Source organism: Saccopteryx bilineata, chromosome 4, assembly GCF_036850765.1.
Source record: "Saccopteryx bilineata isolate mSacBil1 chromosome 4, mSacBil1_pri_phased_curated, whole genome shotgun sequence".
NCBI classification, from domain to species: Eukaryota; Metazoa; Chordata; class Mammalia; order Chiroptera; family Emballonuridae; genus Saccopteryx; species Saccopteryx bilineata.
The window spans coordinates 276,191,438-276,212,800 of NC_089493.1; the positions used below are offsets into that span (position 1 = coordinate 276,191,438).

General features: G+C 41.2%; 1 protein-coding gene across 1 annotated transcript in view; it reads left to right on the plus strand.

Annotated features, from left to right (window-relative positions):
- Positions 1-874: 874 nt before the first annotated feature.
- PDXDC1 (pyridoxal dependent decarboxylase domain containing 1) overlaps positions 875-21,363 on the plus strand; it is a 56,838-nt gene continuing 36,349 nt past the window's right edge. Inside the window, exons 1-5 of the mRNA XM_066274790.1 lie at positions 875-1,048; positions 16,514-16,587; positions 17,103-17,168; positions 19,589-19,669; positions 21,083-21,229. Of these exons, the coding sequence (XP_066130887.1) occupies positions 1,028-1,048; positions 16,514-16,587; positions 17,103-17,168; positions 19,589-19,669; positions 21,083-21,229 (389 nt within the window). The 5' untranslated portion in view covers positions 875-1,027. The remainder of the gene's footprint in view (positions 1,049-16,513; positions 16,588-17,102; positions 17,169-19,588; positions 19,670-21,082; positions 21,230-21,363) is intronic.

The window sequence follows — 21,363 nt, forward strand, 5'->3', positions numbered from 1 at the left end:
TCGGTTTAAAGTAATCGATCTTCTAGCTGTTAATTGCTTCACTGATCATAACCGTGGCAGACTAGTTTATTTCAATTTCCCTGTTTTAGAGGAATATAATAAGTTTATGGCCTCTCCCATCCCTTGAAACCATATGATTATATATCAGGTGTGAGATGCGGCGTGTGTAGTGCACAGACGCTGCAGTAATGGTGCATGGTCTGAATCCTGCCTAGATTGACCCTGTGGAATGGAGATAATAATCAAGGCTGTTGTACTATGTAATGGGAAAACAGCAAGTAATCCATCATCATTATGACCTGACAAGTCATAACTGGGGCTTGACATGGAGGAGGACAAGTCTCAGTCTTTTCTGTCTAGAATTCTGTGGTAACATCTACGGCAAATATCTCAGCTCTGATCTGTACCTTTTCAGAGATCCCATCCTTTGGGAATCCAAGACCCGAAACTCGAAAAAGCCCTCAGCGCTTAGAAAACAGTAGATACTGCGCGTGCGCGGGGGTGCTTTCTCGGCCCGCCTTTCTGTGGTGAATGGACTATTCTATTCCTGAGAGATGTTGACTGGATGAGAATTTGGAAGCCTAGGCCTAAGTACAGGTGCATTACTAGTAAGTCCTGCATTTTAATGCACAAATAATACTTTTTATTATATATTTCTACTCTGACTCCTGAGACAGGATTCTGAAAAGAGTTTGGAACGGCTTCACCATCCATCTTCCCCTTCTCAACTGGAAACATTGGGGCTCACCGACGTGACTGACGGCCAGGTACCGAAGCCCAGAGGCCCCGCCCACTTTCGGGCCCCGCCCACCTCCAGGGGCTCCGCCCCGCCGCGCCCCCACGCCGCGACACCAGCCGACTCTCCGCCCAGCGGAGCCTCAGGGCTGCTCCTCCTCGTCTCCGCCCCGCCGGCCGCGGGCGCGGGGGACGTCAGCGTTGCCAGCGTGGAAACGGCGGCCGGGCACGGGAGGCGGAAGTAGAGCCCGGGACTGCGGGCCTCCATCAGGCTTCGCCGGCCTCCTCAACCATGGACACGTCCCTGGAGAAGGTTCGTACCGGGGGCGGGAGGCGGCGCTGCGGCGCGGGGTCTCCACCTCCGGGCTGACTGTTTCCCTGTCGGGAGCTGCCATTGTGACTGGGGAGTGGTCGGAGGGTTAACGGGCCCCGCCTGAGGGGGCCTGGCGGCGAGGGCATCTGACCCAGCGCTCGCGGGCCTGCTTTCGTCACGGGGCCGGAAGTCTCCCGGGGCCGGCGGAGCGAGAGGGGCTGGGCCGGGTTCTGCCGTGGGCCGCGAGTGCCGGGAGCCCAGCGTGGGGCCGACCCTGGGGCCTGCCCGAGCTCGGCTCGCCCGTCCGGACGGCAGAGCTAGCAGCCTGCGGCCCGGAAGCGCCTGGCAGCAAGCCCCAGTTGTTTGGGAGCCGGCTGCGAACCTGTAGGTCTTCTGTGGTGTCTAAGTTAGGAAGGGAGCACGTTAAAGCAGTGGTTTTCCAGCGGCCGCGTGCCTAGGAAGCACTTGGGGCCCTTAGGGAAAAATCCAGGTTTTCAGCCCTGGAGTCCGAACCTTTGCGGGGCGGGACCGGGATCTGCGCGTGTAACGAGTTCCCCAGAGGATCCTGATGCTGTGGTCTGTGAACACGGGTTAAGACCCAGGAGGCCAAGGAAGGGGTGGGTCTTCTGTACCCTGTGAGTTTCGTTTTGGGGATTGCTGCTGCTTCACAGCTTTCTGCCCCCCCCCCCCATTCCGTGGTGAGGTGGAGACCCTCTTGCCAATCCGAAATCAGCTGGTAGCAGCGCTTCCGTCTGGTTTACCCCGTGGCGGACAGTAGCGTAATGTACCTGACCGACTGCACTGGCATGTGAAATGGATTCTAATTGTCCCGGATTTAGGGCTTCTAAGCGACAACCAGTGCTTGCATCTCTTCAGCGATGGTTACCTTCAGAACCTGACATTCTGTCCTCCCTTCAAGCCTTTCTCTCTGTTCAGGCTTGGGGGTCCGCTTGTCCAGACCCGATTTTTCATATGCACAGAATTCAGGAGCAATGCTAGTGCTTTAGGACTGCATTATTTCGGTTTTGAACTGGCAGAAGAAGTAACATATTTTGTCATTTGTCAATGCAACAGCTGCTGTAGATTTGTTAACTTGTCTCTGGAGAATTGAAGGGAGTAATTGGACAAGTTGAGCCAGATGTCTTCATGTGCCCACGGTGGTATAGCCCATGCCTAGGCTGTTTCTCATAAATTGGGGAGAATGCAATCAAGAAAAGAAAAAAGTGATTTTTTTTTTAACTGCTTTTCTGGTGAATGTTACGTGTTTTTCTAGCTAGGAAGAAAGTCTTTCCAGGTTTTTGATTAGCAGTGTCTACCTTCAGGTACTTTGGAGTTTTAGTCTAGATCGATGATTCTAAACCATGGAGCAGTTTTACTCCCCAGGGGACATTTGGCAATGTCTGAAGTAATTTTTTTTTTTTTCATTTTTCTGAAGCTGGAAACAGGGAGAGACAGACAGACTCCCGCATGTGCCCGACAGGGATCCACCCAGCACGCCCACCAGGGGCGACGCTCTGCCCACCAGGGGGCGATGCTCTGCCCATCCTGGGAGTCGCCATGTTGCGACCAGAGCCACTCTAGCGCCTGAGGCAGAGGCCACAGAGCCATCCCCAGCGCCCGGGCCATTTTTGCTCCAGTGGAGCCTTGGCTGTGGGAGGGGAAGAGAGAGACAGAGAGGAAAGCGCGGCGGAGGGGTGGAGAAGCAAATGGGCGCCTCTCCTGTGTGCCCTGGCCGGGAATCGAACCCGGGTCCTCCGCACGCTAGGCTGACGCTCTACCGCTGAGCCAACCGGCCAGGCTGAAGTAATTTTTAATTATCATCACTAAGGGGAGTAGGGAAGAGCTGCTTGCACTTTGTGGGTGGTGGCCAGGGGTACTGTTGAACACCATATATTTCACAGAACAGCCCCCACGCCAGAGAATTATCTGCTCAAAATGTCAGTGGTGCTGTGGCTGAAGGCACCCTGGTTTATTTAATGTGTGTAACACCAATAGTTGAATACAAAGTAATGGTAAAAATGTCCCTTCAATTTCAGTTAAAAACCTAAAGAAGTAGAGTGAACTTTTCTCTAAGAACAGTTCTTTGTAGGCAAATCTGCAAAACAGAGTGGGTTGGAATCCTGCTTTAATTATAACTTTTCTGACATTTGATTAGTACATTACAGGGGTTGCTCTCTAAATGTTAATTGATGATAAAAAGATCTTAAATTTTCCAAATGAAGATTTGAAGAGGTGCTGAAATCCCAAAGTTCTTATGGCTGGAGCATTCACAAAAATTGCAGTGATCGTTAAGGAATTCAAATTGTGTGGTTTGGAAGACTCTTCCTTAGATCATTGTGGAAATTCTGGATGTAAGTTTTTCAGAATTAAAACTGTATCTTATTTTTACATTTCCTGAAGCAATAGAGGACCTTACATGTAATGAACAATTTCTCTTGGTGTTGAGAGAGCAGAAAAGAAAAGGCATTGCTATCATGAATATTGAGGTTTTTATATTCTGGAAAATATATAGTTTCAATCTAAAACATTGAAATGTGCCCTCCATTCCTGTTTCTTTGAAGAATAGACTATTCTGAGCTACATTCTACATTGCTAATATAAATTTGAGAACTATTTGAGCAGTTCTGAATGATCCCATTTAAACAGATCCTTGCATAATTTATACTGGCTACAGACACCACAGTGTTATCTGATACTCATCCTCTAAAATTTCAAGTAATCTCTCTCTAAAATGAAGTATGCTATCATCATTTAGTAGAATCACTCAGTACATTTCCTTTGGTTGAAATGTTCTTGCTTTTTCTTTAGGTAATATGTAGATGTGCAGACCTGCAATTACAGAGCCCTTTTCTTGTCTTTCTTCACAATAGTATCAGTTTTCTTCTTGTATCTGAAATTAGTGATGTCTCAAGAAACCAGATAGGTTCATTGAAGGGGGCCAAGAATTCAAACTAGAAGAGTAGGAGTCGGAACCTTCGCCCACATACTGTCTATCCAATGCATAAGGAACCATAGTCTCACAGTGCTTACTTAGATTAATATTCAAGTTTTAAAATGCCAAAGGAAGTCATTACTCTAATGCTGAAGTTATTCAACACACCCTACACATACTTTTTAGTACAAACTTCAAACTTTAAATTTGAAGAACAGCCCATACATCTTCCTGTTGCTTGGAAAAATCTCATTCTTCCTGGGTATTATGTTTAGACAACGTGTATTGCAATTTGTTTGGCATTTACTTTAATCCCAATGTTGAGTAAACTTAGAGCAGGGTTTTTCAAACTAGCACTGCTGACATTTTGGGCTGGATAAGTCTCTGTTGTGGGAGGCTGTTCTGTGCATAATAGAATGTTTAGTAGCATGCCTGCCCTCAACCCACTAGTTGCCAGTAGCAGCCTCTGCCCACAGTATGACAACCAAAAACCTCTCCAGATGAAGCAGTTTTTCCCTGGAGGATGGAAGAATTGCCTCTAGTTGAGAACCATTGACTTAGAGAACCTACAGCTAGCTGCATTATCCACTATGGTAGCCAGTAGACACGTTTGGCTCTAAATATTTAAATTTAGGTTAATTAAAATTAAATAAAATTTGTTTTATCATTTCAAATGCTCAACAGTCACAGAGTGGCTTTTGGCTAGGTAGCTATTGCACAGTACAGATAAAGAACATTTCTCTCACCACGGAAAGTTCTATGGGGGAACGCTACAGAGTAAGGCCAATTTATCTGTTGTACATATAATTCTTTTTCCTAAAAGAGGCAACTTCGACCCTGTTTCTGACTTAACTAATTATAATTCAACACATTTTTATTTCTCATACTCATCCTGAGCTAAAATTTTCCCCTTTTTGCACCCAATTTTGGAAAATTCTTTATCACCTTTTTATAATTTTATAAGGAACAGTAGGAGCATAAATGGAACATTCCTGATCATTACTGATAAGGACTACCAGAATTTTTATTCCTTCTTTTCAAACATTCACAGAAAGAACCCCCAATAGCCAAGCTTGAAATGACCAGTTTCGGTGGTATGCCTTTTTAGATTACACTCTTACATAGAATGGGAGATTGTGAGGAGATAATAGCCTGTAATTTTAGTGTTTATTTAAAGCTGATCCTTATGTCATCATAATGTGAGGTTTTGCATACAGGTAGGTGCATGGTAACTTAAATGGTAAATGATTATCAAATGCTAGGTGTCAGAGAAAACATGGTAGGTACAAAGTTCTGATCCTAAAAAATTTATCACCTTGGTAATTCTTCATTTAAGGTAGCAGAAGTAGTCAGTAGCAGAGCTATTCATGGTCCACAGTCCCGTGTGTTTCCCCATATATAGGCTTATGAATTATAATTTATTTATTTATTTTTTTTTTGGTATTTCTCTGAAGCTGGAAACGGGGAGAGACAGTCAGACAGACTCCCGCATGCGCCCGACCGGGATCCACCCGGCAGGCCCACCGGGGGGCGATGCTCTGCCCCTCCCGGGCGTCGCTTTGTCGAGACCAGAGCCACTCTAGCGCCTGGGGCAGAGGCCAAGGAGCCATCCCCAGCGCCCGGGCCATCTTTGCTCCAATGGAGCCTCGGCTGCGGGAGGGGAAGAGAGAGACAGAGAGGAAGGAGAAGGGGAGGGGTGGAGAAGCAGATGGACACTTCTGTGTGCCCTGGCCGGGAATCGAACCCGGGACTTCTGCACGCCAGGCCGACGCTCTACCACTGAGCCAACTGGCCAGGGCCTGAATTATAATTATAGATAGGAATTGCTTGAGCTTAAAAGCAGAAGCCTGGTTTGATTTATACTTTTTATTGAAGGCCAACTATGTTCAAGCAGTAGTGCCCTGAGTGCTGAGAAAGACACAAGGTGAAGAAGACATGCTCTCTGCTGGAGATTACATTCTGATATGGGGCATACTGTTTAGACAAATCCTTGTATAGCGAGGAGGGGTAAAAGGAGTATCATAGAAAATAAGAAACAAGGGGGGAGAATTCAGAGTGAGTGACCAGGGAAGAATTTGTGAAAGAGATTTTTTTAGGTAGAATATTTAGTTCAGAATCACAACTTTTCTAGAGTTTTTTAAAAATGTAAATATAATGTAATTTTTTTTTACTTTATAATATGATTGCCATTATTGCTGGTAGAATGCAGATTAAGGGAAAGGAAAACGCCTGACCTGTGGTGGCGCAGTGAATAAAGCGTCAACCTGGAAACACTGAGGTTGCCGGTTCAAAATCCTGGCTTGCCTGGTCAAGGCACATATGGGAGTTGATGCTTCCTGCTCCTCCCCCTTCCCTCCCCTCTCCCCCTCCTCTCTAAAATGAAAAAAAAAAGGGAAAGGAAAACCATTTCATCTTTTGAAGTTAAATCAGATATAAAAAAGATACCTCCAATCACTTTGAAAATGTCCAAAAATTAAAATCTCATCAGGGAGGAGGGATAAGAATTTATCTACCTTAAATTAAACCCATTCTTTCCAAGCAGTATTCAAGGGCTGTACAATTATTTTGAATCAAATTTTTTGTATATCTAATTTCTGTTATTGCAATCGTTTTTTGCTTGTTGGTGAATGTTAAGTATTTAGTGGAAAATGCACTCAAAGTTTAAAATGATTGAGAGAAGAGCAACCTTTTCTTTTTTGTTTTAAATTTAGTGGGGTGACCCTGGTTAACAAAATTATATAGGTTACAGATTCATAATCATCAGTTTTTCGTTGTGACACCTTAGTTGTTCATTGATTGCTTTCTCATATGTGCCTTGACCGCGGGCCTTCAGTCGACCGAGTAACTCCTTGCTTGAGCCAGCGACCTTGGGTCCAAGCTGGTGAGCTTTACTCAAACCAGATGAGCCCGTGCTCAAGCTGGCGACCTCGGGGTCTCAAACCTGAGTCTTCCTCTTCCCAGTCCGATGCTCTATCCACTGCGCCACCACCTGGTCAGGCTACAACACATCTTCTGTACACTGTATTGTGTGTTCACCCTTCCAAGTCAAGTGTGTCCATCACCACTTATTTCCCCCATACCCTCCTCTACCTCCCCGCTCCCCACAGGTAGTCACCACTCTGTTGTCCATGTCCATGAGTTTTGCTTTCTTTTTTTTTTTTGCTCATTCCCTCTCCCCCTCAGCTGTCCTCCTGCTCTCTAAGTGCCTCTATTTTGCTTTTTAGTTTGTTTTGTTCATTAGATTCCACATATGGGTGAAATTACATGGTACTTATCTTTCTCTGACTGGCTTATTTCACTTAGCATAATACTCTCTAGGTCCATCCATGTTATCACAAAAGATAAGGTTTTCTTTTTTATGGCAGAATAGTATTCCACTGTGTAAAAAGGTACAACAGCTTTTTTATCCACTCGCCTACTGGTGGACACTTGGGCTGCTTCCAAATCATGGCTGTTGTGAATAGTGCTGCAGTGAACATAAGTGTGTGCAATATATATTGTTTTGAATTAGTGTTTGAATTTCTTAGATCAGGTTGGGAACCTATGGCTCGTGAGCCAGATGTGGCTCTTTTGATGGCTGCATCTGGCTCGCAGACAAATCTTTAATAAAAAAAATAATGTTAAAAATATAAAACATTCTCATGTGTTACAATCCATTCCTTTCCTACCACTCATGTTTATGGTTGTGGGTGGCTGGAGCCAATCACAGCAGTCCTCTAGGACAACACCAAATTTTTATTGGATAAGACGTAATGTACACGGGTTGTTGTAAGGTCAGGAAGTAAACTTCCCTCCTTTTAATCAAGTAGTCAGCTAGCTAATTGCAGAAATCCTTTTGACAAAGAAGATGGCTAAAAGAAAAAAGGATGAGTATCGTACTTTTCAGCAGGAATGGACAGAGGAATTCGTCTTTGTGGAGAGAGCAGGTTCTGCAACGTGTCTAATATGCAGTGATAAAATTGCATCAATGAAACGGTCAAATATAAAGCAGCACTTCGACACACACCACACTACATTTGCATTGAAATATCCAGCAGGGGACAGCAGGAAGAAAGCATGCCAAGAGCTACTGTGCAGAGTGCAAGCTAGTCAGCAGCAACTCCATGTTTAGACCCAACAAGGTGACTGGAATTCAGCTAGCTTTGTTGGTGCTTTAGCAATTGTGAGAAATGGAAGGCCATTCACAGATGGGGAGTATGCCAAAACATTCATCCTTGATGTTGTTGCCAATGAACTTTTTGACGACTTTTCGGATAAAGACAAGATAATCAAACGAATAAAAGACATGCCTCTGTAGGCAAGAACTGTTCATGATCGTACCATCATGATGGCAAATCAAATTGAGGCAACACAAGTGAAGGACATAAATGCAGCACCATTCTTTTCTCTCTCTTTGGATGAGTCAACAGATGTAAGCCATTTATCCCAGTTCAGTGTGATTGCAAGGTATGCTGTCGGTGACACACTACGAGATGTGGAGGGTACAGAGGAAAGTTCAGTGTGTTCTGTGGCTCACTAAATTCGAATCCGTGACCAAAGTGCAACGTGAATATCGGCGCGTTTATAACGAAGTGCCACCACATAAGAATAACATTACTCGGTGGGGTAAGCAGTTGAAGGAAACCGGCAATTTGGTGGAGAAACCTCGTTCTGGTAGACCATCAGTCAGTGACGAGTCTGTAGAGGCTATACGGGATAGCTACCTAAGGAGCCCTAAAAAATCTGTGCGTGAGCCCACATTGAACTGCACTGAATAGGTATGAAACTGGGAGAGTTTTCCTTTTATTTGGTGCAGATTTCACATTTCTATCGTCTTTTGTTGCTTTCCTGCGACCAGTCAAATGTGCACTATGACTCTATGGACACACTGTACGTTTTAAAATATGTGGCATTCATGGCTCTTTCAGCCAAAAAGGTTCCCTACCCCTGTCTTAGATGAATTACCAGAAATGGAATTGTTGGGTCATAAAGCAGTTCCATTTCTTAATTTTTTGAGGTAACTCCTTACTACTTTCCACAGTGGCTGTACCAATCTGCATTCCCACCAATAGTACATGAGGGTTCCCTTTTCTCTACACCATCACCAACACTTGTTTGTTGATTTATTGATGATAACCATTCTGACAGGTGTAAGGTGATACCTCATTGTGGTTTTAATTTGCATTTCTCTGATGATTAGTGACATTGAGCATCTTTTCATGTCTATTGGCCATCTGTATGTCCTCTTTGGAGAAATGTCTATTAACATTCTTTGCCCATTTTTTAATTGGATTTTTATTTTTTGGTGTTGAGTTTTTTAAGTTCTTTATTAATTTGGGGTATTAACCCCTTATCAGATGTATGAGCAAATATATTCTCCCATTCAAAAATGATTTGTCTTTTCATTTTGTTGGTGGTTTCCTTTACTATACAAAATGTTTTTCGTTTTATGTAGTCCCTTTTGTTTATTTTTTTATTTTGTTTTCCTTGCCCAAGGAAATACAGCAAAAAATATATACATACCATATATATATATACATACCATATATATATACATACAGCAAAAAATATGCATACCATATATATATACATACCATATATATATATATATTGCTATGAGAAATGTTCAGAGATTTAACTGCCTACATTTTCTTTTTTTTTTTTTTTTTTGACAGGGACAGAGAGAGGGACAGATAGGGACAAACAGACAGGAAGGGAGAGAGATGAGAAGGATCAGTTCTTCATTGCAGCTCCTTATTTGTTCAGTGACTGCTTTCTCATGTGTTCCTTGACGGGGGTGGGGAGGAGGCTACAGCAGAATGAGTGACCCCTTGCTCAAGCCAGCGATCATGGGGTTATGTCTGTGATCCCATGCCTAAACCAGCGACCCCTCATTCAAGCTGGTAAGCCTCTGCTCAAGCTGGATGAGCCCACACTCAAGCAGCGACCTCGGGGTTTCAAACCTGGGCCCTACGCATTCCAGTCCCAACACTCTATCCACTCTGCCACTGCCTGAACTGGCCTGTACATTTTCTTATAGGTTGCATATGATTTTGAGTCTAATATTTTACTCTTTAATCCAGTTCAAGTTTATTCTGGTATGTAGTGTAAGAAGGTGGTCTGGTTTCTTTTTTTGCATGTATCTATCCAGTTTACCTAACACTGTATTGAATAGACTTATCTTTATCCCACTGTATATTGTTGCCTCCTTTGTCAAATATTAATTGACCATAAAGGCATGGGTTTATATCTGAGCTCAGCTCTCTGTTCTCTTTTATTGATCTATATGCCTGCTTTTATGCCAATTGCATGCTGTTTTGATTACTATGACCTTGTAGTATAGTTTGATATCAGGTAGTGTGATTTTTCCAACTTTGTTCTTTCTCAAGATCACTGTTGTGGGTCTTTTGTCGTTCCATATAGATTTTTGCGATGTTTATTCTAGTTCTGTTAAATACACCATGGGTATCTTGATAGGAATTACATTGAATCTATAGACTGCTTTGGGTTGTCTAGATTTTTTTTTAATCCCTTATCGTTATTTTTTATTTATTCATTTTAGAGAGGAGAGGGAGAGACAGAGAGAGAGGAGAGACAGAGAGAGAAGGGGGGAGGAGCTGGAAGCATCAACTCCCATATGTGCCTTGAACAGGCAAGCCCAGGGTTTCGAACCGGCGACCTCAGCATTTCCAGGCCGATGCTCTATCCACTGTGCCACCACAGGTCAGGCTGTCTAGATATTTTAATGATGTTAATTCTTCCTGTCCATGAATCCGGTATATGCTTTCACTTATTTGTATCTTCAGTTTCTTTCATAAGTGTCTTATAATTTTCTGAGTACAGGTCTTTACATCCTTGATTGAATTTATTTCTAGGTATTTTATTCTTTTTGAAGCAATTGTGAATGGGATTGTTTTCTTAGTTTCCCTTTCTCATAGTGTATAAAAATGCAACTGATATCTGGATATTTATTTTGTATCCTACTTTACTGAAAGCAGTTATCAGTTCTAATAATTATTTGATGGAATCTTTAGGGTTCTATATATACAGTGTCGTCATCTGCAAATAATGAGAGTTTTACTTCTTCATTCCAATTTGGATGCTTTTTATTTTTTCTGATTTCTATGGCTAGGACTTCCATTACTATATTGAATAAGAGTGGAGATAGTAGACATCCCTGTCTTGTTCCTAATCTTAAGGAAAACGCTTGTAGTTTCTGCCCACTGAGTATAATGTTGGTTGTGGGTTGGTTGTATATGGCCTTTTTTACATTAAGGTATGTCCCACTTCGCTGAGAATTTTTAACATAAGTGGATGCTGGATTTTATAAAATCTTTTTCTGCATCTATTGATATGATCATGTGATTTTTGCCCTTCATTTTTTTATGTGATGAATTACACAAATCCCACTTGATAATGGTATATGACCTTTCATACTTTTGTAATATAATTTATTTTCCTATATGCAGAAAAGAATAAACAGCAAAATAAAACCTTCACTTTAAAAGTGCAACTCAGTGACATTGAATATTTAGCTATAGAGCTTTTCAGGATCATATTGAGACTGAATTACTTATTGTTCTGGACATTATAATAGGTGGGATCATATGAAATTGCCCTTTTTGTGCATTAACAGCAGTTGTATATTGGTCGTTCATACAGTTCAATCTTAAAGTTCTGAAGATTTAGGCCCTAGCCAGTTGGCTCAGCGGTAGAGCGTTGACCCGGCATGTGGAAGTCCTGGATTCGATTCCTGGTCAGGGCACACAGGAGAAGCACCCATCTGCTTCTCCACCCTTCCCCCTCTCTTTTCTTTCTATATCTCTCTTCCCTCCTGCAGCCAACGCTCCATTTGAGCAGAGTTGGCCCGGGTGCTGCTCCACCTCAGGCACTAGAATGGCTCTGGCCGCAATAGAGAAATGCCCCAGAAGGGCAGAGCATTTCCCTCTGGTAGGCATGCCGGGTGGATCCCAGTTGGGCACATGCAGGAGTCTGTCTGACTGCCTCCCTGCTTCTAACTTCAGAAAAATACAAAAAAAAAAAAAATGGTCTGAAGATTTACAGATACAAAAAGCTTCAAGAATTGATGGCTTCTCGGCCCTGGTCGGCTGACTCAGTGGATAGAGCGTCAGCCTGGTGTATGGACATCCTGGGTTCGATTCCTGGTCAGGGCACACAAGAGAAGTGACCATCTGCTTCTTTCTTCCTTCCTCCCTGTCTCTCCTTCTTTCCCTCGCAGCCAGTGGCTCAGCTGGTTCAAGCAATGGCCCCAGGCACTGAGGATAGCTCAGTTGGTCTGAGCATTGGCCTTAGGTGCTAAAAATAGCTTGATTGATTCAAGCATCCTCCCCAGAGAGGAGTTGCTGGGTGGATCCTGGTTGGGGTGCATGTAAGAGTCTGTCTCACTATCTGTCTCACTATCTGTCTCACTATCTCCCCTCCTCTCACTTAAAAAAAATGAATTGATGGGTTTCTTTCTTCAGAACTCTTCTTACTATGTTTAAGATAAGACTAGCAACATTAATCTTATATGATTCTAATTCAGTTTGGTAATAATAATATTGGTAAGGATAATGGATAGCTTTATCTTTTGGATTCGATCTCCAACAAGTCCTAGGAAACACCCCCTTATAAAATAAGTGAAAGACATTTTTCCTATAGACTATATAGCTTACTTTTTTTGTTCCAGGATAAGTGTATGATTCTAGATTCGCTAGTAAACTTTTTGAAATTGAGCTTGTCTGATGTGTGGTATTTTTCCATCTGTGCAGTTACTGGGAAGCATTTCCTGATGAGATAATGTCTAAATGAATTGATTCTTCAGAAGTAGTGGTCTCTAGGAATACTTTTTTAAAAAATTCATTTTAGAGAGGAGAGAGATAAAGAAAGTGGGAGGAAGAAAGAGAGACGTGGAGAAGGGGGGTGGAGCAGGAAACATCAACTTCCATATGCGCCTTGACCAGGCAAGCCCAGGATTTCGAACTGGCGACATCAGTGTTCCAGGTTGACGCCTTATCCACTGTGCCACCACAGGGTCAGGCTAGAAATACATTTTTTGAAATGTAGACTTGAATTCCTGGCATTCCCAACATGTACAATATTTTAAGGCAAGTGATTGTAATGCTCTTTTTTCCCTCCACATAGTTCTATCTATGACAGGTTTGGTCAGTGTTACTTTGCTACCTCCTTACCTCTACTAGATTTTTACCTCTGTTGTGTATTTTTGCCCCTTCTTCCTGTTTTCTGCCTCTTTTTGAGGAATTTGTAAAGTTAAATACTAACACCTTATACAGTATTTGCATATCTTTTCAACTAGGAATGTTATGATGCTCAATGAGCCTGTAATTACAGTGTCTTTATGTTCTTACAGACATACTCAAACAGAGTCCATGATAGTTAAAAATAAGGTTTTCCAAGAGATTCCAGCTCTTAAAAGACAAAGACAAAAGTTCCCAGTTCTTAAGTAAATTCTTTTCTGTTGAAATCAGGCAGTTATTTACGAATGTAGGAATTGAGTCTCCAGCAAGATAAACCAGCTACTCTATCAATTTTTCAAAGAATTCCTGTTTTCTCACTTTTGACCCATGAGGAATAGCTATGTTCCTAGAGCAGTTGCAGCTATATTCTTATTACCTATCAGAGATGAGCAGTAGTGAAGTTGATAGTGCTAGATAGTAGGCCTGGTTTATGTTTTCAACTGGGAGAAAATAATAGGATTTTTTCAGAGTTGATAATTGCATGATAATCAGGATCCAGGATTAACCGTGTTTAGAAGGTTGTTAGAAACAGCAATTTGTAGCTTTATTGGAGTACTTTGATCAATTGAAGAAAGGTAGTTTACTAACACCAAGGTCTTCTGTCTGAGACAAGAAGGTGGTAGGCTCACACACTTCAGTTTTCCTTCTGTCAATAGTCCTAGGACCCTGCTCCCCACCATGATGAACATTCCTCCCCTGAAAGTACTTTATTGCAACACTGATACTACATATTCTTATTTTCTTATTCTTGATGAATGTTTTAAAATTATATGTTAGACTTCTTTTATCTTGTTTCTGGAAGCTGCTTGTCTTTAAAGGTTTAGTGCCATATTTCTCAAATAGCATTTATTCATATACCATCTTTGTGAATTTTGTCACATCTGTGTACTATTTTTACTATTATTTGCTTAACATTTCTTTTAAATTGACTAAATCCGTGTACCCTCCTTTTAAATTGAGAGAATTTATATGCAATAAAATACCTAATTATACAGTTTGAGTTTTGGCAGGTGTATGCAGTCATATAACCACCAGCATGAGGAAGGTAGGGGACATTTCCATCTCCCTGAAAAATTCCCTTGTGCCCCTTTCCAGTGGATCCCAGATCTGCTTTCTGTCACTACAGCCTAGCCACCCCACAAACTGCCCTTTCCTTGTTTTTAAACTTAGATTTTGCTAAATAGTGATGTCTTTGAATTCAGAGTCTGAGAGCACCTCTGAGTTTGACTTAGAAGCTAACATTTTCCTGCAACTAGATAACATTTTTATTTTGGATTATCCGTTTAACACAAGCACATGAGGGTTTACAGCATTGAAAACACAGCATATTTAATTCACTCAGATTTAACTATAAATGCTATTTTTCCTCCTTCCTTCCCTCCTTCCCACTTCAGTTTCGGAAAAGAGTAGGAGGAAGAACAATTATTTTTATTATTATTATTATTAAATGATAGGTGGGGAAGCAGTGAGACAGACTCCTGCATGCACCCCAACTGGGATCCATCCGACAAGCCCCTACTGGGCGATGCTCTGCCCATCTGGGGCTGGTTCTCCGTTGCTCAACAAATGAGCTGTTTTTGTGACTGAGGTGAGGCCACGGAGCCATCCTCAGCACCTGGGCCAACTTGCTCAAACCTTTTGATCCATGGCTGCGGTGGGGTAGGGGGAAGAGAGAAGCAGATGGTCACTTCTCTTGTATGCCCTGACTGGGACTTGAACCTGGGACTTCTACATGCCAGGCCAACCCTCTACCGCTGAGCCAACCGGCCAGGGCGAAAGAACAATTTAAATGTATGCCAGTCCACTGAATGAGTGCGTATGCTATAGAAAGAGACTCAGATGGGGGAATCTGAAGCTGCAGTTCTTCACAGGACCTATAGAAATAGGGCACACAGTGAGGTAGTAATGCGATACCAAATGTAATACAACTTACTGCACACCTACTCTGAATAAGATAGTGCTATGTTCAAGAGGGCAGTATGAGAAGAAAAGACGATAAATACACTTCAAGACTGAGAGTGGAACAGGAGAGCTTCTGGAACTATTTATAACTCAGCTCATACTATATGGAGATTCGAGGAGATAAAATTGCCTAAAAATTGCTACAGAGATTAAGAAGAAGAAAAGAAAAATGAGTATGTGTGTTTTAATTCTGCAAGAATTTTAGACATTTTGTTTTGTTTTGTTCTTTATTGGGTGATAGATATACAATTGATACTGAAAAGATTCCTTTCACCTCTGTGTCCCTCCTTGCAGTTCTCTTCTCTGGGGCCAATCCCTATTACTAGCTTGTGTGAGCTTCCGTTTGTGAAAGCACTTGCAGATTTATGAATGTCTTAGTTTCCTTTAGCTGCTGTAACAAATTAACACAAAACGGTGGATTAGGACAATGAAATGTATGCCCTCTCGGTTCTGGAGGCCGAAATTTGAAATGTTTGTCTCAAGGTGTTGTCAGGGCTGCTGCGCTTCCTCAGAGGTTCTGGAGAGAGTTCCTTGCTTTCTTGTTCCAGTTTATGTTGCCTGCCAGCACCGCTTCCTAAGTTTGTGCCCCATTACCAGAATTTTGAGACAAGTATCTTTAAATCTCCCTCTGCTGCATTTTTACATAGTGTTCGTGTGTGTGTGTGTGTGTGTGAGTGTGTGTAAGTATGTGTGTATGTGTTTGTAAGTCTCCCTCTGCTTCTCTCGTGTATAGATAGATACATGTGATTGCATTTAGGGCTCACCTGGGTAATTGAGGGTAATCTTGCAATTGCAAGAACCTTAAACTGATTACATCTCAAAGATTTTGCCATATAAGGTAACATTCACAAGTTCCAGTGATTAGGGGGTGCATCTCTTTGAGGGGGCATTTTTCAGCATATTACAACAGTAAAATGAAGAGCATACTGTACACTTCTCTGAACCTTGCTCCAAAGAGTGAATAACCTAAGGGTCTATTCATTCAGGACTGGTTAAATGATAGCACATCCATAGAATGGAATAAGGTGTCACCTCTGAGAAAAATGGAGTGACATGCTAATGTGGAACTATATTCACTATAAAGTAAAAAAAAAAAAAGCAGCAAATTGCAGAGGTGCATATAAGTAAGGTGGAAATTTGGAAAGATATATGTCAGACTTAAAAGTGGCTTCCTGTGGGGTATGGAACTGGTAGACTTTTTTACACGTTTGTACTATTGGAATTCTTAAACATGTACTTTATAATAAATCCATGTGTTTTGTTTTCCTGGATAAATTCTACTGTAAAAGTAATAGGAATTATCAAAATTGAACCTTTCTAAAATTTGTTTCCTAGATAGCAGACTCTACATTAGCTGAAATGGGAAAAAACTTGAAGGAGGCTATGAAGATGCTAGAGGACAGTCAGAGGTGAGCCTGTGAAACAGAAGTGACCCTGTTAAACATATTCAACCTGTTATGAAACTGGTGGCACTGGTTTCCTGCTATTAAAAACACCTCTGGGTTTCAGAATGTCACGCTTAGCTTCTGTTGGCTATAAAGTTGGTATTTGTCCTTTGTAATTAAAGGATTTTGAAATTGAGGGGCAGGACATAATTTTAAGTTCTGCCTATTAAGAGTTTCATTTACTTAATATGTTGATATGAATCTATAAATATTTCTTACTATATTTTGAGGTCATACAGGTCATAACCAAGAATGGGGTGAGGTGTTATTTTTTTCACGTTCTTTTCCTGAAACTCAAATTATACCCCAAATTGGGGGCTAGAGGCCAGGGGTGGGGGAAATGAGGAAGAGATGTGATAAATGTTTTTTAAAGTTTACATCAATTAAGAGATTATAGGTAACATCACCACATGTTTGCATACTCAAATGTTAAAAATTTGATATGATAAAGTGAACAGTTTTTATTTTCTTTAAATTAGAAGAACAGAGGAAGAAAATGGAAAGAAGCTCTTATCAGGGGATATTCCAGGGCCACTCCAAGGCAGGTAGGTGGAAATGAAGAAACTACCTTTAGTTAGGGTATGCATTTTCTTTAAGATTTTTTCATCATTGATTTAATTTTAGTTTTAATGAGCAAAAAGCAAATTTAGAGTTAGGAGCAATGTAACAGTAGAAAACTGAAATGCCACTGGCTGGTTGGTGACAGTGCTGTGAACCTGCCTGCTTCTCCCCCTTGTGTTCAGAACTTAATACCATGTCATGAATCAAAAGCAGTGCACAAACTTCTAGTTCGAATTCAACTGTCGTACTTAGTTTATCCTTGAAACCTGTAATCTGTATGGTAGACTGAACTTTACTGTGAGAGCTATTTTAATTTGATAAGATTTATTATTTTTATCATATGGTAAAAGGAAAGGAAAATGTCAACTTTAACCATTTATTGGCAGAGTGATTTGTTTTTTTGTAACTAAAGCAAATTTGTCAATTGTTTGTGGTTTGAGCTGGCAGGAAAAATATCAGAAATATAAGTAGTTATCTGACTAAAATTTTCATAGGATGTTAGCATGCATTTTGTAATTAAAATTTCAGCCCAGCTTCCCTCATACAAGCTTATTTTTTTTGTTTTATAACCAGGAAACTGCATATAGGTAAACAGTACAACTCCCTTAAATTGTCCTTTGACCTGAATATAAATATGTACAAAGTTGCAAAAGAAAAGTGTAGAGGAAGGATCACAGTGTGCCAATAAATGTCACATCCAACACATTCAGAAACTAATATTTTTAAATAGCCACTCCTACTGATAGCTTGAATGGTACTGATTTGAGGCCCTCTAGATGTGCAGCGTGTTCTCCAGGGCAGAAGAGGAACCTAGTCCTATAAATCTCATTATACAATAAATTTCCTGAAGGGAATTAAAACAGTCTACTGATCCCACAGAAGTTTTCCTAGAGGAGATACCACCAAGACCATTGGTAGTTCTCAGAATGGGAGGGCATTAACATTACTGGTCAGTCATGTTCACACTTATTGTGCTTATAGCCAACATCTGAGATACATTATGCCAGGCATAGCATTAAATGCTTTACATGCACTGTCTGATTGCATTCTCACAATTCCTTAATGTGGGGGCTTAAGTTTTAATAGCTTGGCCAAGGTCATGTGGCTAAGTACAGGGCCTAATCTCTACAGTGTTTAAGGATCAGAGCCCCTCTCCTGTAAAGGTCAGCACCTCAGGGAGGATGGTTATTGGGGCATTGTTTTGTTTTGTTGTTTTGTTTTGTTTTTTGTTTTTGCGAGAGAGACAGGGACAGATAGGGACGGACAGACAGAAAAGGAGAGAGATGAGAAGCATCAATTCTTCGTTGTGGCACCTTATTTGTTCATTGATTGCTTTCTCATATGTGCCTTGATGGATGGGGGGGCTACAGCAGAGCGAGTGACCCCTTCCTCAAGCCAGTGACCTAGGGCTTCAAGCCAGTGACCTTTGGGTTCAAGCCAGCAGCGATGGAGTCATGTCTGTGATCCCATGCTCAAGACAGTGAACCCACGCTCAAGCTGATGAGCCCTCACTCAAGCCAGTGACCTCAGGTTTTGAACCTGGGTCCTCTATGTCCCAGTCTGATGCTCTATCCGCTGCGCCACTGCCTGGTCAGGCAAGAGTGCTTTTTTATTAGTCATATTCTCGTTAATGAAGCAATGCTGTTTTCACATTGTATGTGTTCAGTCTGACATTGCTTACTCCTTTAGCCATTCGCATTCTTTCCGGAAGTTTTCACTAACTCACGTGATGAGCGCTTAGTAACCTATCTTGAATAAAAGTAAATCTGTTTATACTCTAAGCTGGTCCACCAGAAATTTCATGCCCTTCCACAAAAGAGTTAATACAACATCAGGGTGGTTAAATCTTTTGTGAACTGGGCCAATATTTTTGGCAGACTGGTGGTTGAAAAACACTGCTTAATCTAAGCAGATTTCCAGTTTCCAAGCTTGGGGAAGAGGTGGTAATAAATTATGCTTTCATTACATTACATGTTTAAGTCTGTTAGAACAGACAGACAAGATGCTGGCATGGAGGGAAATTACGTAGATATACCAGTGGCATTGGAGTATTCTTGCTGCTTCTGTGACCTTCAGCATCTTATAAGGACTGTTTTGGCTCTTATGATGTGCTTATTCTCCAGGATTCAAGTGAACAGATAGAAACTGTTTAAGCAATATTGGTGAAGTGTAAAGTTTCACTTTCAGATTTAAGTAAAAGATTTAAACTATTACAGGTAAGATTATATTCAAAATTCCAGCTAATAACTTGATGTTTGTTTTTAAAAGATGTGTACTATATCTCCAACACATTCTTACTTAATTAAAATAACTTACCAAAGCTAGTTTGAATGAGAGAAATAGAAACTGTTGGGGGATGTGTGCTACTTCCACCTGTCCGTCAACTCTTTTTTTTATTCTGCAGTGGGCAAGATATGGTGAGCATCCTCCAGTTAGTTCAGAATCTGATGCATGGAGATGAAGAAGAGGAGCCCCAGAGTGCCCGGTAATGGAGAACGGTTGGCAGCTTCTCTTTGACAATATTATATGGTCTTGATTTTGGAAGTGATTGCATTCTTATGAGTTGCTAAACTAATAAGGTTGTTTCATTCAGAGTTACATGTGATATAAAGGGGATGCTCATTTTTTTCTCTTCAGAAAGACATTTATATATTTTAGATAATTCATTTCGTAAAAGGAAGGCATTTACTAAAACTAAATCCTGTAGTTTTTATGGTATCATGTCTTTAGGAGGGGCTAGTAAGAGGACCAAAGAACAATTGTTCTGTGCTTTTCTGCTTCTGATTGCTAAGAATTGCTGGAGCTGAATTGATTGGTGGCAGGACACGTTGTCTGTGAATCATCCATTTGCTTTATTTTTATTTTCATCTATTTAGCTATTTATTCGAAATTTCATTTTCTTTTAATAATTTTAAATTTAACTTTTTGGAATAAGTAACACATTCTCCTGTTTCAGATTTCAAAAATAAAAAGGGTACACAAAGGCAGTTCTTTTTTCTTACCTCTATCTTATTCTCCTTAGAGACAGACGGTGTTGTATATTCTCAGAGGTATTTTATATGTATGTATGCACAAGCAAAATGTCTTTACTTATCCCCTATAGTACATAAATTGTTCTGTGCCTTATTTTTCTTTTTGTTTATGTCTTGTAGTTCACTGCATATCAGTACACAAGGAATTTTCTTTAGGAGCTATTTGGCCTGACCAGGCAATGGTACAATGGATAGAGCATCGACCTGGGATGCTGAGGACCCAGGTTCAAAACCCTGAGGTCATCAGCTGGAGCGCAGGCTCACCCAGCTTGAGTGTGGGCTAACCAGCTTGTATATTTAATAGATATTCAATAAAAAAGACAGTTGTCTCCTATAAAGTAATTTGTAAAATATTTTTGTTCCCCATACTATCAATCTCTTATAGGCATGGAATTTTCTAAATTTATGTGAATTTGTGCCTTTAGGCCATTAAGTGGATTTTCAGTCTCACAGAAATTTTTGTAGAATACTCTCAAAGTTTTATTTCTTTATGTTTTTACTAATATTTTTTTTTTGTGACAGAGACAGAGTCAGAGAGAGGGACAGGTAGTGACAGACAAACAGGAAGGGAGAAAGATGAGAAACATCAGTTCTTCATTGCGGTTCCTTAGTTGTCCATTGATTGATTTCTCATATGTGCCTTGACCTGGGGGCTACAGCAGACCTAGTGACCCCTTGCTCGAGCCAGCAACCTTGGGTCCAAGCTGGTGAGCCTTGCTCAAACCTGATGAGCCCTCACTCAAGCTGGCGACCTCGGGGTCTCAAACCCGGGTCCTCCACATCTCAGTCCGATGCTCTATCCACTTTACCACTACCTGGTCAGGCACTAATAATTTTTTTTTAATCTCATGAATTTTGATTAACAGAATCCAAAATATTGGAGAACAAGGTCATATAGCTTTGTTGGGACATAGTTTGGGAGCTTATATATCAACTCTGGACAAAGAGAAGCTGAGAAAACTTACCACTAGGATACTTTCAGACACTACATTATGGCTGTGCAGAATTTTCAGGTAAAGACTCTTAAATTTTTAGTTTCCGATAAAGATATCTGTGAGTTGGGTATAGACTTTGACAAATGTTTTCTGGAATTCTCTCCCCTGAGTTCAGATCTGCCCCTTCCCCTTCTTTTGGAAGGATTGCTTAA